A 15,824-nucleotide genomic window follows, 5' to 3' on the forward strand; every position below is an offset into this window, starting at 1 on the left:
GCCAGGGGACAAGAAAGACCCGCACGGCCAGGCCGCTCCCCTCAGTGCGGAGCACTGAATACGCTCCCATGATTCAAAACCAAGGGTGCAAGAACTTCTGCAAGGCACAACCTCCCTCCCAGGCTGTCCCCAGCACCTGCCTTCCTGCCCCAGAGGGAACCGGGCTTAGGAGTGTGCAAGAGCTCGCAGAGGCCTTCCGCCCAGGTCCACCCTGGAGCCCCACTGAAAACTCAGTGGCCCCAGTTCCATTTGGTACACGGTCGCTGTGGACCTGGCACTGAGCCAAGGGCACTCAACCCCATAGCTAGCTCAGGAGATGGGATCATTCACTGAGGGGTGAACAGGCACAGAAGGGCTACAGGACCTCCACCGTCACAGAGTTTGCGAGTGACAGCACGCTAATCTCCCAAAGCAGGTTCCGGATCTGTCCCAAGTTCGTGAGTCCAGCCCAGCTAGACCAGGACCTCAAGCTCCCAGGCCGCAGAGCCACATGGGAAGGAGGTGAGCGAAACAGCCCTGTGAGGGCGAGGGCAGGGAGAGGCCAGCTGCCGCCGTGCGGATGTCACGGGACCTCCGAGCTTTCAATACTGGTGATCAATTCCATTTGGGGGAAGAAACCAGAGTCTGCTCCAGTAGGGTTTAAAGAAGAGTTTTTGGAAGATTAGTAAGAGTGTGGAGCAATAGAGAAAAACAGAAAAACCGTGCGGTTTTCACATGAGGTAAGACGAAGACACAGGCGCAGTGCACACAGAGGAGGCTCCCAACATCAGGGCAGAGGACCTGGGCCTGTCCCGAGAGGCTCTCGGCGGGGCGAGTCGACACAACGCCCGGAGAGTCCAACCTCACTGGCCGCCAGAGACACGCAACCGAGACCTCGACAAGACCCGAGCTATCCCCACCAGAGAGCGACAGAAGGACGCCATGCAGGACGGGAAGCTAGCGGGGCTGTGGGCGGCCCGGGGCCTGCGCTGCAGATGGCGCTGGAGGCACCTGCTGAGGCTGAGCACGCCAGGCCCCATCGTGCAGCAGCCGCTCTCCTGGCACGTAGGTGAAGCTCTAGGAAATGCATGAAATGCTCCTATGGTTTCAGAAGGTCAGGAGGGGCCACCCGTGGGCAGGCAAGCAGTCAGTGAGCAGCTAAGGGGTGCTGGGAACTGTCCTCTCTACCAGGGCGGCCGTCACACAGAAGAGAGCACTTTGCGATGATTCGCCACGTTAAAAAAAAGAAGAGAAAAAAAAGGAAGGAAAGAAAATTCATGAGTGACCCTGACGGTCAGTGCACTTTCCTACAAGTATTTCATAATTCAAAAAAAAAAGCTTATCAAGGCCGGGCCCAGTGGTGCACGGGAGGCCTGAAACCCCAGCAGCTCAGGAGGCTGAGGAAGGAGGACAGCAACGGAGGCCAGCCTGGGCAACTTAGTGAGACCCTTTCTCAAATAACACGCAGGAAAGGGTTGGGGGTGTAGCTCAGGGATGGAGCACCCCTAAGTTCAATCCCCAGCACCAAAAAAAAAAAAAAAAAAACCCAAAAGCTTATCAAAAGATAAGGCCCTGGCAAAGGTGCAGGAATGAGAAAGCAAAAACACCAACACTGCCACCACCCGGCATGGTGGTCACACCTGTGATCCCAGCCACTCGGGAGGCTGAGGCAGGAGGATTCTGAGTTCAGAGTCAGCCTCAACAACTTAGTGGGGCCCTAAGCAACTCAGGAGACCCTGTCTCTAATAAAAGGTTAAAAAAAGGGCTGGGGGTGTGGCTCAGGGGTTAAGCGCCCTGGGTCCAATCCCCGGTACCAAAAAAACACTGCCACAGGCCACGAGTCTGTAGCCTCTGCCTCCAGGGGTGGGGTGGCTTCCCCTCTGGCCTTCTGCAACAGACCAGGCAGGTGCCGAGAGCAGAGAAGGAGCTTCTTCCACAGGACGAGCTTCACCACACCCTTACTGCAGGTGGGACTCTGACATCAATGATGGTGGCCCCACCCTCTCCCCAAGCTGGGCACTGGGGCCACCCACCTGTCTCTACCGGTGACAAGTCTCCCCTAAAAATGTCACCAAGGCCCAAACGGCAGCTCCCTTCTCATCTCAGCCCCACTCCCAGCTTTCCAAGGTGCCGAGAGGCAGGAGGGCCTGGAGCCCGCCAGGTGCCAGCCTTTCTGCACGCGAACACGGGCCTGTGGTGCTCCAGGACCCTGAGGCAGGGACCACACCCGCTGTGATGCACAGCGAGAAGTCACCTGCCCAGCTGTGGCCCAGCTGTGAGGCCCACCTGGGGGCCCCTCAGGGGTAGAGCGCTGGCCCGGCACCAGCCAGGCCCGGGTTCCACCCCAGGGCAGCAGGAGACAGACTGACCTGGATTTTAACGTCAAACCTAAAAGGTCAAACATTTCAATTAATTAAAAAAAAAAAAAAACTAAGAGTGCTAAAAAGAAACCGCACCGGGATAAGAACCAAGCCCTCCCTCTTGGTCTCTGTGCTGCTCCAATGCCACTCGGTGAAACCGTGAAGGCCCAGGTTCCAAAAGGAGGTACAGACACGAAAAGACACCTGTTTCTTACGATGACGGACAGCCGTACGGTAGACGGAAGGCAACCCAAGCTCAAGGGACCAGGAAAGCCAGGGAAAGGAGAAACACAAAAACTAAAAACTCCCTTCACAAGAGAGCGAATCCCTCGCGTTTCAACAGCGCCTCGCTCTGCAGCCTGTGTTGACGTCCAGTACACAAGGGGACCCCTGACCAGGTGTGTCTGCTTATTCAGCCAACTTACCAAAACTCCACCCTAGGGGAGGCTCAATCTTCAGAATAAAATCCCCCTAAAAGGAAAAAAAAAAAGGCATTTAAAGGAATGAGAATCGATGACCCTAGTTTAATGTAACTGAGTGCTATCATTTAATCTACCTTGTCCGCCTGAAATGAAATCCTAGGCATAAGCAGTGTTCTTATGAACGACAGTGACTCTTGGGTTCCCTCCAGATGCTGCGAACTGAAGCCAAACACCATCTAGCAACCAGAAGATGTACTGAAGCCCATTTTTTAATTCTAAAGACAAGAAATCACATCTCCCGCATCTTTTGATACTCAATGTACTATTAACCAAGTCTTCCATTAACCCCTGGCATGCCTAGGGTTGCAGGGTTGGCAAGCACCCTTAGGAACCCAAATCACCAACACTAGGTTTTTCTAAGCAACCCTGGTTTCTTGAGATCGATATTAATAGTTTAAAAAAAAAAAAAACAAACCAGATTTCAAGACCCAGTTAATCATCTCTAGTAATCAATCCATACATTGTGCATAAAGATGTAAATTCAAGACTACTGATTGTTGTGCTGCTAATAATAATTTTTAAATTGGGACAAGTCTGCATGCCCATCAATGGGAGTAGTTAAATAAATTACAGTGTGGGTTTGATCGACATTTGATACAGTCATTAAAAAGACAGCAGCAGATCTACATACATGCTGGTGGTAAAGCATGCAAGGGAGAAATACTTCCCCACACAAAGCTTTCATTACACTGGGGGAAAAGATCAAATGGCAAAATAATTCTGACTGTTCAATTTCATTTGTATTAAAAAAGTCAAAATTAAAAGTATATATGGCTGGGTGTGGGGACACACACCTGTGATCCCAGCAACTCAGGAGGCTGAGGCAGGAAGATCACAAATTCAAGGTCAGCCTCGGCAATTTAGTGAGACTCTGTCTCAAAATAAAATATAAGAACTGGGGAAGTAGTAGAGCAGCCCTGGCTTCAATCCTTGGTACCAAAACAAACACACACAACTACATACGTCGACTGGTTTTTCAACGTCCTGTCAATGTACATTTCCGCGTAAAGAGCTCAGTGGGGGAGGACGAGGCTGTGTAAGACGTGCACAGATGCACGTCACATGCATGTGTCCATACGTCCGCACACACGTATGTGCACGTGTCTTCTGACTGTAAGCAGAGAGCACTGTGGAGGCGCACCACGACTTTACCAAAGGCTGTTACTACACAGGGAGGTGTGGAGTTAGGGGCAAAGGTACATATTTGTTTCAAATACCTCGAGAGAGCTGGAGTTTTTTCACAGAGCCATGAAAATGCAGGCTACTCCTGCCATTTTTTGAACAATACTTTAAGCTGCTCACAAGTAAAGGGCTCTAATAAGTCATTTCTCAACGCTGGCACTCTCGGCGTCCAGGCTGACCTGGGCAGCACTGCAGTGGGGTTGGTTTCAGCCCCAGTCTCTGCTCCCTAAGTAACCACAGCCCCCTCCACGGCTGTGACCAGGTCTCCAGTCATTAGCAAATGAACCTGCAGGCCTGGGGACCTCGTCCACAGTGACACCAGTTTAGAAGTTTCCTCTCTCTGGAGAATGAAGCTGACCAAATTATGCTCAGGACTTGTACAAATTCCTCATAATGCGTCCCAATTTTATATATAACTATAACACACCAACTAAAAATAAATAAACAGGGCTGGGGAGATAGCTCAGTTGGTAGAGTGCTGGCCTCGCAGGCACAAGGCCCTGGGTTCAATCCCCAGCACCGCAAAAATAAACAAACAAACAAACAAACAGAAGGAAGGCCAGCAGAGGAAAGGGGTCAGGGAAGGCAAGCAGGGAGGGAAAGGGAGCACACTGGACAAACTACGTCACAGGCACTGATGAAGAGGTCAGAATGAGCCCTGCCACCATGTGTGACTACAATGCACTAATAAACAGGAACATAAAAGAATGAATAAGTTATCTCCCTTGGAATTTGGCTAGCACTGCCATATTCCACGAATCATTTACAAAGCCACTGAGCATCACTGGGGTGGGAAAGGCCATGTTCCTGGTTGGCGCAGACCGGAGGGCCCCGCTATTACTTCCCATCATAAGAGACAAGCAGGCAAGTCTCACCCCTCCTCACCTTATCATACAAGGGGATCATGAAGTAGCCATTGTTAGGGGCGCAGTCCGTCTGGTATTTCAAAGTCCCATGCTTGGTGTACAACTTTATCTGGAAAGGAAGGAGAGCAAATGCAGGTCACATCGCCTTTGAGATTTCCCCACATCGTGCCTGAGTGTATCGGTCGCCAGGTACTTACTGCAGGCCTGCCACATGCCAGCAATTAACATCAGGCATCAGGGACAGGAAAATAAGTCGAAGCCACCCCAAATCACCTGATCTGACAGTTCTCAGGGTAGAAACCAACTAAAATCACCCCAAAGTCTTGCTTCTCAAGGCTTTTCAGTTTATTTGAATGGCTGTCTCTATTTTATTCATGTAAGTTTCTGGTTCTAAATCAAATTCTGTTAGTGAAGCAAACCTGCTGTTCAAAACACAGATTCCTGAGCCCCACTACATTTCCTCCCAGAGGTCTGGGATGAGGGCCAATGACTCCATAAACTAGTGGGATATTGACCTATAAACTTAATTTTCTCTCTCATCCTCAGAACAAAAACAGATCAAAGACATGTACTGTATGTCCTCTCCTCAAGGACTAAAACTGTGTGTCCTCAGCATTAGCAGGCACAGACTAGTGACCTGATAAGAGGCACAAGCACGATCTGCATCTTCCACATACGGGGTGACCCTGGGCTGGACCTTTCACCTCCAGAGGCTGTTTCTTCAGGGGTAGAGAGAAGCGCTCTCTTTCACAGTGGTTGAGCGGATTCACACCAGTGTATACTAAGCACCTGGCATGGAGCACAGGCTCAGATGAATTACTACTTAATGCCTGAAGAAAACAACGCGTGTAATCAGCAGGGCATAGACTGAGTTCTAGGAAAGTAGCCTACACACTCCTGAATGGCTGAACCACTCTGACCCTTAGTTTCTACATCTGTAAAAGGAAGCAGCTGGGACTGTTGGCATCTAGGAGCCTCATCTATAAAATGTGAATTCTCCACGACCAAGATATAGAGATGAGCGTCAACCAACTAAGACATACACAGCAACAAACTTTCAACCTGCACAGTGGGGAAGGCCCAGTGTGAAGGAACACAGGCCAAGTTCTCCACGGGCAGTACCCATGGCTTACACTCCAGAGCCTGAATAGGGCCCTGTCTACTCTAGGTACTTGATAAATACAAAAATGAATTTATTTCAGGCCATAAGGAGATTCAGATGCATACACTTCAAAGCAGGGTTTGGAAATCCACCAGCCAAGAGGGACAAGGAGGCAATGTCAACAGGCATTCTTCTAACTGGACCCGGAGCAGCCCGAGCAGACCACTGCAGCCCAAAGACCAGCTGGCTTTCCAGAGAAATCAGGAATTCCGTTTTCAGGGTGAAATCTCCCAACTGCTGAAATGTCAGCGACCAGCATGGTCTTTCTTAACAGCTCAGGCTGCTGTTAAGGAACAGAAAGATCAGCGCCCTGAGAGCAAGGATTTTTGTCTGATCCCCTCACTGCACTGCTACATCCCCACCTGGGACACTGGGGACATGGCTGCAGGATATGCAGGCTCAACAAGTAGTTGTTGGCTGAATGAACAGGATGCAAAAGCACCCAGAAGGGAAGAAGGCTGGAGAGAGTGAAGGTAGTCAGGATCTGGGAGGAGGGCTAATGATTCCATAAACTAGAGGGATATTCACCCTCTGGAACACGGAAATCACCAGAGTAGCAGCCATGAAGTACCGACTTCTCTCATGAAGTACAGATCAGGACGTTGGATGGCAACATAAACCCACACTGAGATCACACATATGAAATGTCTGATTTCATAACCAGGAATTATGGAAGAATGAGCATCCAGTACAAAAGAATACGTGGCCAACCCTCGGGACAGGCAGCCCTAGGGCTCGAAAGACACACTTCCTAATGGGTCACAAAACCTCTCTGCTAGAGGTCACTTATTAGTACTGGGGTCGGGGGGTCTTTCCCTTTCCCCCAGAGCCCCAGGAAACTACAAACTACCTGCAACAGTGTCTTGTTTTACTCTAGGTGCTTTGCAGGCAGTTTCTGAAATGCCCTGTACCACCCAGGAGGTGGCATGGGGACCCAGCATGTGCCCAGCAGCTCCTAGGAGCCCTTAAAAGGATAGAGGAACAGCAGACAGAGGGGCCCTGGGATGACAACAGATCCTCCTCTAGGGAATCACGGTGTCTCTCTGCTTCGCTCCCAACACCATCCTACAGGTAAAAAACTGGGTTTTGGAGCAAAACCAGGTCAAAAGTGTTGCCATCCACTTCCCACCCCTCCCCCAATCCTCAGCAGCCTGTTTTGCACAACACTGCGGGGGCACCCTTCTCTGCCCTCACTGGAGCGGCTCAAAGGTGCCTTCAGGCGGCCTGTGGGTCCATTCCCAGTTCCTTCTCTTTGGCACCTCTGCCTGGGATGTGATTTGAAGAAAGGGGAAAGATCTGATCTATGCCTCTTCCATTTTCCCTCCAGATTCCGGTCCCATTACCAGTCCCCTCTTGGAAATGAGGTCCAGCCCTCCCTCTGGCTCTTTCCCATCCACCTTGACAGGTGTCCTGGAAGCCTACCTCCATCCCTCCCGCCTCCTTCCTCTTTTTCAGAAGCTTTCTGGGCCACAATCCCACTGGGATGATAATCACTTAATAGAGACTTACGATTAAATTTCTGTTTTAAGAAAACTTCTACACAAATCTCTAGTGTCATTCCAGGGACTACCCAGGACACCAGTCAGACAGCTGGCAGAGGAAAAGGAGTTGGGGGCAGGGATAAAACTAGATCTGCCCACCCGCAGAGTTTCCAATACGATCTACGGGGTACGGGTTACGGGGTTCTTTAAAAAGCAGCTGGGGAGCAACGGCCCGACCTGGGAGGGGGTGGGGACTCGGGTTGTGGCGCCGAGGGATAAGAATCGTGGTCTGCACGGTCTGGAAGCAGTCCAGGTTTTGGAGAAACGGGGTCAGGGTCCCAGGGGCTGCGGCCTGGATTCGGGGCTCCAGTGGGCCGCGCAGCCCTGCAGAGCCGCGCAGGCTGCGCGCGTACGTGGGCTGGCGGACGCCGCGCGGTGCCGGGCGCCAGGCCGTCGCGGCCCAGAGAGGCTGGGCGACCAGCCCGGGGTCACAGCGCGAGGCCGGGCGCGCGCGGGGTGGGCGCTCACCTCGATGAGCGAGTAGTTGATCTCCACGTCCGACTTGACGAAGCCCCCGCAGCCCACCACGATGTCCTCGGAGCCGCGCGCCGGCCCCACGCCGCACAGCAGCAGCGGCAGCAGCACGGCGGCGGCGACCCCCACGGGCCCCGGCGGCCCCGCGCCCCGGCCCGCCCGCATGGCTCGGCCTCCCTCGCCGACCCTCCGCAGGCCACCCCGTCCCGCCCCTCACTCCGCACGCTGCCGGCTCCTTCCTCTTCGGCCGGTGACAGACCAGGCCCCGCCCCACCGCCGCGCAGGCGCACTGCGCGACCACGCCCACAGAAGAGAACAACGGCGCATGCTCGGCAAGGAAATACGACCGCCTCTGCCCCCTGGGGGCCTGGAGGACTCCGCGCGCGCTCTGGCAGGTGCTCTAGGTTCAGGAGCCGAGTTCTACCTTAGGTTCAATATCACAGCTGGAAAAAGACGAAAGACTTTCGTCTATCGAGGTATCCAACAGCTTTCCCAAATCTCATTAACTCAAATAGTTCACAAGTGTCATGTACCCTCAATAAGTCCTTTAGAAATCAGCACGTTGGTGCATTTTCAGTGATAAACGACCAGAAAATTTTAAACCAAAACAAGTTCAAGTTCAGCATAATATTAAAGAAGGCATTTAAAATTTATTTTACTCCCTGTTCTATTATCTGCATAGAAACAGATTTCAAAAGGGTTTTTTCCTCTCATAAGCCTGGGGTACACATGTGGTTTACTTTGGATTCATATTCTAGATTAAAAGCGTTTTGACTGAAAATAGTTCAACTATCAGCATGTTGTATTTTTTCAAAAGACTGAATATATACCATATATAGAAAGAATTTAATTATAAGTGATCCATCAAAACAGACAAAAACTGTTTTCTAACCTACTATTTGAAGTATTTCCATTTTGCTCCTTTTTTTAAAAAAAAAAAGTGCTTTATTTTGAAAGTCTTTATATTTTGTTTCTAAATGATGAAATAAGAGATTTCCCACTGTTTTTATCACCGTTGCAGCTAAAACTGGAGCAATAGGTGGCTAAGGATCACCCTGAGATCAGATGGAGTGGTGGTCGGAACCTTCCAGTGGCCGCAGGCGATGAGGGCCTGACAGCAGGCACCACCGAAGGCGCATCTGATTTCAGTCTCTCCTGCTGCGTTTGCACTAAAAACACAGTGAGATCTCAACTACTCAGTCTTAGGACCCATTTAAATAATTAAGTTCTTTAGTGGGGTTTGTTCTAACCACTCTGCAGATGTGTTTACCCTCCCTACCATGAAGCCCTGGTTTGTCTCAGCAGATCACCAGGGGTTTGAAAATCACCTGTCAGGAAGTGTGGACCTACAGAAACTCCTCTTCTTCCAGAATGGGGAGCCAAGGGGAAAGAATTTTCTAGAACGCTCTGCATGCAGCCACCGGCGGTTCGGAGAGTTTAAGAATGGGCATTGGGATCCCCACGTCCTTTCCGTGGTTCATCCCAGCTGATTTCCCGCGAGTTCGTCTGACTTCCTCACCAGGCCTTCAAACTCAAACTCATCTTCAAACATACAAGGAAGTAGGGTCGTGGCTAAGCCAATGGGGTGGGGTCAGCAGCCAGCAGGGAAAGGGGGCTTTAGCTTCCCCATATAAGTTCCTTCAACCTCCACCCAAAGCAGCTCAAATAAACAGACAGGAATTGAGAGCAAACAGCAGACCTGCCACCTTCAGCTCCAGAACCAACCCTGGGCTCCTCGTGACCTTCTTTCTCTTCCAGAGGACGTGAACAGGCGGCAGCTGAAGGGACACTGCCTGGACTCCAGATTGGAGTCGGGAGACTCAGAGAAACAGGAAATGAGGCTATGGGAAGCCCTGCTCTGGAGGCCCAGCAGAAGGTGAGACTGGAGGAGAAGATGCGGCAGAGGCCTCCAGAAACAGCCGGCGGCAGGAGGGTCCAGAGGTTTTAATTCTTCACCCAAACGCAGATCTGGGTGTGCGTCTCCGAGAGCTGAGTTCCTCCTTCCAATCCTGGAGGGAGTTTGGGCTCATCGCAGGAAAAACACTGCCTTAGTGCGCCTGCGTCCCTCTGTGCACATACTACAGAGCCACAGAGTCGTTTCTAAAGACCAGTGGCAGTGGATTCTGACACAAGGCCACTCGCCCTGCTGTAAGACTCGGGACAGGAAGAAAAGACTTCCTCTTTCCCCAATTTAGGCCTCCCCTCCCCCCCACCCCTGCCCGTTCTCTTCTATAAGACCATCATACCCTTCTATCCTACCATCTCTTGTCACAGTGTTTAACAACCAGCGTTCCATATTAACACGTCTCTGCAGTGGCATTTTGCGCTATTGATTTCTGCCTGGCACGGTGGCACACACCTGTAATGCCAGCCACTAGGGAGTCTGAGGCAGGAGGATCACACATTCCAAGCTAGCCTGGGCAGCTTAACCAGACCCTTTCTCAAAATACAGAATAAAAAAGGACTGGAGATGTAGTTCAGGGGCAGAGCACCCCAGGTTCAAAACCCAGAACTGCAAGAAATAAAATAAAATGAATAAACCCTTGGTTATTAGCCCATGCACCAAATGATAATACCAAACCAATATAATTGCTGGCTTCTTCAGCACATTCTCTGTGCCCAGTACTGTGCTGCGGCTGACCTGGAACTTGCAAGCCTCCTGCCTCAGCCTCCCTGCTGGCTGTAAAAAGTTTAAGCACCTTCAACTCTCCCCAGCGCCCTACATCTAGACCACTTCCATCCCGGTTGTTGGCTGTTGGACCCTGGCCGCTGCCAAGACTCCTGCGACAAACGCCTGTTGGTTCTTTCATCAGAATAAACTCCTGAAATTCCTGGTTCCAAAGTGTTTGGGATAATACTTGTCGCAGGGGGCGGGGTACGAGCCTGGGGGTGTCACTGCGCTTTCGGGGATGCCGGGACCCCCTTCCCAATGGGATCCCTGGGCCTCCCTGCGCGTCCCCACCACCTGGCCTCCTTTCCCTGGCGGCGGGGCCGGACCTTGCCCCCGGCCTCTGATCCCGCGCGGCCCCGCCCCTGGCTTGCCGAGCGCAGCGGAGGGACCTGCCCAGAGACGGACCGACAGGCAGACCCACGCTCGGACCGACGAACGCACAGAGGACGCACGATGGCTGCACCTGGAGAGCCGTGCGGAGGCCCCGGGGTGAGTGCGCGCCCGGCCCCACTCTCCTCTCCTTTCCGCGGCTGGATTTGGGCGCAGGTCTCTGGGCTGCGATACTAGGAAGGGAATTATCAACCCCCCCGCCAAAGTCTTGACCCCAGGAAGCGAAGAGACCTGCTCTCCAGTTACAATCCAGGCGACATAGGATCGCGACCCCTTTCAGCAAGCCGTCTGGGAGAGCCCAGTACCATTAGGGGGCCTCCGACCTCCCAGCGACTGGGGCTGCGAGCTTTCCTTGCATGAAGCTAGGGGACCCTCCCCAAGCCCTTCCCACCGCGGAGAGCCCCTTCCGGTCTGCTGGACCCCCTGCCTCCCTGGCTTCCTCTGCCATCTGGCCCTCAGCTCTCTTCCCAAGTGTTCCTGGGACGTGCCTAGGGTGGTCAGCTCCAGGCATCTGGGCTTGGTAGACGGGCAGCAAGGAGAGGCGACGTAAACTGAGCCAGCGCTGCGCTCAGAGCTCACTGCTACTAACCCAGGAACTCAGTCCTTAGGAGATTCCATAACCCCGCTTTTACGAGAAGGAAACCGAGGGTCAGAGAGGTTGAGTTCAGGGCAGCTGGAGAAGAGAGATGTAAGGGCGGTGAGTGGAACCCTGAAGTGGCCGTGTCCTCCAAACTTCCTACCTCAAACTTCTCCAGTTAGAGAAGGCCAGCAGGAAGATGGAGATAAAAGTCACAGATAAAGACCTCCAACAGAGCAAGCTTCCCAGGAAGGCGCCCCTGCCTGGGAGCCAGTTCTGCCACTTCCTGTTTGTGTGGGTCTGAGGGAGACAGTTCTCCTCTCGGTGCCTCGGTCTACCCATCTGTGAAATGGGGACAGTAGCACCTACCTCCTGGAGCTCTTATAAGGAGTGGTAGTCTGTGCCTACCCCTCACTATGGAAGATGAATCCAGATGTCCTGGATTCCAGGACACAATTCCCTGGCTTCAGATTCCGGCACCAGCAACTTCCCAGTGGGTATCCTCCGCCAAGGGACTCAATCTCTCTGGGCCTGAGCTTCCTCCTCTGCCAAATTGACCTCGTAGGGTCGGCGTGAGGACAGAAGAGTTGAGAATTCAGGAGTGTCCCAAAGAGTGCTGGGAGCTAAATGGTGGAGGCCCCAGCACTTGCTGTTCCTGTAGGCAGGTGAGATTGGGACCCCATAGTGGTCCATTCTGAGGGTCCTCCTGCTGTCCTTCAGGTCTGGAACCAGACAGAGCGGGAGCCTGCTGTCTACAGCCCCCTGAGCCTGTGCTTCCTGAGATCCGCAGGGGTCTGGCTGCCCGCCTTGTACCTCTGGATCCTGGGCCCCATCTACCTCCTCCACATCCAGCGCCATGGCAGGGGCTACCTCCGGATGTCCCCACTCTTCAAAGTGAAAATGGTAGCCTCCACCCCTGGGAGCCCAAACCAGACGCCAGGGGGGTGCTGGGAAGCGAGCGGGAACCTGGCAGGGACCCCAAGATGGACACGCCTACCAGGGAGCACGTGGGGTAGTGCCGAGAAGGGAACCCACCGAGCAAACAGATCAATACTAGAAAGGCAACCGAGGTAGACTCGCTGGACCAAAGTTCCCCCGATGGTAAAACAGACACGCATGTCCCCCTAGTGCACAGGTATCTTAACCTGGCGCTTCCTGGTGCCTGGTGAGTACTTTGGCACACAAGATGATTTTGCCTTTTTAAAACTTGAACAGTTGATTTGATTTGATCTGATTTTTTTGGTGCTGGGGACGTCGCTGAGCTTCACCCAGTCCAGTTACAATTCTCTTTTTGCCTGTCCACCGAGGGTACTACTGAACCTTTTTTTAAATTGTTCTGTTTGCTTTAGTGTGTTAGATGGCTGCTGGTAGTCCCAGCGTGCACCTTTGCGTTCATTCACCTCCTTGACCTCCAAACTGCTACGAGAATGTTCCTTCAAGTTCGTTCAGCCCGATATCATCCATTCTGGCTGAACTGCCCACCATCTAAACGCCCAGTGGTGGCTAGGTGAGGCTTTGTGGGCTGCGTGGTGACATCGCACGCCCAAACTCAGCTCTGCCCAGGCAGCGCTAAACACCCTCGGAGGGCAGAGAGGAAATAGACAAGAGGGCGTTTCGATAAAACTTTATTTGTAGTCACTGAAATGTGAATTTCATCTCATTTTCATGCCATGACGTATTATGCTGCATTTGCATTTTTTTCAATGATTGAAAAATGTACATTAAAAAAAAAATTCTGGGCTGGGGCTACAGCTCAGTTGGTAGAGTGCTTGCCTCATAAGCACAAGGCCCTGGGTTCAAATCCCCAGCACCGCAAAAAAAAAAAAAAAAAAAATTCTTCGCTCACAGGCGGTACATAAACAGACAGCAGACACTACTGGGGTGCGACAGGAGCCCCCAAACCCTGCAGGGGCCTGGCGGGGGCGTGGTGTGACTCAAGCCCTGATGCCTGTTACTTACTCAGGGGCTGGTCTGCAGTGCCCCCCCCCTCGCCCCGTGTATTCTTCTTGTTGACACATTGATGACGTGTGACCTTGGCTTATTACGGGGTCCTATTGGGGATGTTGCGGAACCACGGTCCATTTGGAGGTGGGTTCTGCCCCCACCTTTGTTTTACCCCAGCCTCACTTAAACCTGTTTCCCCAGGTGCTTGGGTTCGCCCTCATCCTCCTGTGTGCCTTCAACGTGGCTGTCCCTCTTTGGAAAATCCAGCAGGGAACACCCCAGGCCCCAGAATTCCTTATTCACCCGACGGTGTGGCTGACCACCATGGTAATGGCCTCCTCTGGGGCAGCCCGGCTGGCTCCTGGCTGCTCCCGGTGGGGAGTGTGGGGAACAGCGGTGCCTCCCTTCCCACCCTGCCCCCACGCCCACCCCCACGAGGGGCCCAGCTGGACTTTGTCGTCCAGAGCTTCGCCGTGTTCCTGATTCACGTCGAGAGGAAGAAGGGAGTCCGGGCTTCCGGGCTGCTATTTGGGTACTGGCTGCTCTGCTGCCTCTGGCCAGCCACCAGCACCACCCAGCAGGCTCTGAGAGGGGTAAGTGGGCCCCTGGGCCCCTGGGGAAAGCAGTATGGCCGCCTTGTCCTTCCCACACATCACTCGACCCCCACACAGAGACACACACACCCCAGTCATTTAAACGCCAGAGACGCACAAACACACTTAGAAGCACCACCGTCCCCTCCAATCTTGACCTTGCTGTTAACTGACACGTACTACTTGTGCAGCCCATGGGGCGCAATGTGACGTCCTGACGACAGATACCTTGCCTGAAAATCACGTCGGGGCGTTTGGCGTGCGCATCACTCCTCGTCCACTTTCTCTCTGGGTAGTGTTTTCAGATTCCTCTCTTCCGCCTCTTTTGAAATATTCGATATTGCTGATTATAATCCTGGCCGGGGCAACAGAAGGCTGGAACATTTTCTTCTGGTCCCTTTGTACCTGCTGAGCCACCTCCCCCACCTCCTCCTGCCCCCGCCCGGCCTCTGCCCACCACAGTGGGCTCTGTCTGTAGGACCCTGGTCCCTGCTTCTACCCGTGAGCGAGGCGCCTGGCTGGTTTCACTGCCCGAGGTTCCTCACGTCGTCGCGAGTGCTTGTTTTAGTGACACGCGTCCCCTTGTCTTACACACGCGCGTCACACACTCTCCTGCCGCTGGACACACGCCCGCCCCACACCAGCACGGAAGAGCACTCACGCGTCGGGCTGGGCACAGACACACGCACACCTCCCTGCGTGCACGCGCGTGCGCCCATCCCGACACACTCGCCCTCCGCGTCCCGTGCCTCTTACCCACTTTCTGCACGGGGGTTCCGGATGGATCGTCTTCTCTGCAGAGGGAGGGAGGTGCAGCCTAGGTGCCACAGCTGGGCTCTGCCCACCCGGCCTGGACCTTCTCTGTTGGCAGGGGGCAGGCGGGGGATGGCCCCGTGTGCCCCAGGACGTGGGTCACCATTCCCGGCCCCTTCCCACTAGCAGCAGCAGCCCCCCTCCAATGTGGTGACCTCCAGACCCAGCCAATGTCCCCGGAGGGGCAAACTCACCCACCCATGGAGAACCGCCTGCCTCTGCAGAGCGTTCTGCCAAGGCTGTGGCGGAGGCTGTGGCCCGGGAGCCGATGACCAGGCTGCGGCAGGTGGCCAGCCATCACTTCTTGAGCCATGTGGTCGCTCTGTCCTGCTCCTAGGAGGAGAAAGTGGAGGGACGTCTTTCTGACCCAAGGACAGATTTTTAAAGAGCACCTTTTTACCTAGTGAGGAAGTCCTGCCAGCATCGTCACCCACGTCATGGGGGGCGGCCACCATCGGCCTCGGGAACTCAGAGTAGAAACAGTGATCCCTCTGGCCGCGGGAGCTCCAGCCACCCGCAGGCGCAGGGAGCACTTAGGTCTTATCTAGCGCTCTGTCTGGAGTCCAGCAGGCCCACTTCAAAGACGAGGAAACTGAGGCTCAGAGGAGGGAACGACCTTCTCCAGTCACATGGTCAGCAGTGCTGAGGCCAGCTCTAAATCTCACCCAGACTCAGAACAGACTTTGTAATAGCAACAGTGGCAAAAGTGGCAGTATGGAGCCAGGTGTGGGGACACATGCATGTAATCCCAGTGGTTCAGGAGGCTGAGGCAGGAGGATCGCAAGTTCAA

The 15,824-nt window shown here is 53.5% G+C and overlaps 2 protein-coding genes across 7 annotated transcripts in view; one reads left to right on the forward strand and one right to left on the reverse strand.

Moving 5' to 3' along the window:
- LOC124970200 (nodal modulator 3) overlaps positions 1-8,293 on the reverse strand; it is a 46,509-nt gene extending 38,216 nt beyond the window's left edge. For both annotated transcript variants that reach the window (XM_047533371.1, XM_047533370.1), the window contains exons 1-3: positions 8,041-8,293; positions 4,889-4,978; positions 2,765-2,810 (exon numbers count right to left, since the gene is read on the reverse strand). In XM_047533371.1, coding sequence (XP_047389327.1) covers positions 2,765-2,810; positions 4,889-4,978; positions 8,041-8,211 — 307 coding nt within the window. In that variant the 5' untranslated portion in view covers positions 8,212-8,293. The remainder of the gene's footprint in view (positions 1-2,764; positions 2,811-4,888; positions 4,979-8,040) is intronic.
- Positions 8,294-11,101: 2,808 nt separating this feature from the next.
- Abcc6 (ATP binding cassette subfamily C member 6) overlaps positions 11,102-15,824 on the forward strand; it is a 48,647-nt gene continuing 43,924 nt past the window's right edge. For 4 of the 5 annotated variants that reach the window (XM_047532777.1, XM_047532778.1, XM_047532780.1 and 1 more), the window contains exons 1-4: positions 11,102-11,206; positions 12,405-12,587; positions 13,830-13,955; positions 14,093-14,221. In XM_047532777.1, the coding sequence (XP_047388733.1) occupies positions 11,171-11,206; positions 12,405-12,587; positions 13,830-13,955; positions 14,093-14,221 (474 nt within the window). In that variant the 5' untranslated portion in view covers positions 11,102-11,170. The remainder of the gene's footprint in view (positions 11,207-12,404; positions 12,588-13,829; positions 13,956-14,092; positions 14,222-15,824) is intronic. The other variant, XM_047532779.1, reaches the window with a different exon arrangement.

This window comes from Sciurus carolinensis, chromosome 18 (assembly GCF_902686445.1).
Source record: "Sciurus carolinensis chromosome 18, mSciCar1.2, whole genome shotgun sequence".
Lineage (NCBI taxonomy): Eukaryota > Metazoa > Chordata > Mammalia > Rodentia > Sciuridae > Sciurus > Sciurus carolinensis.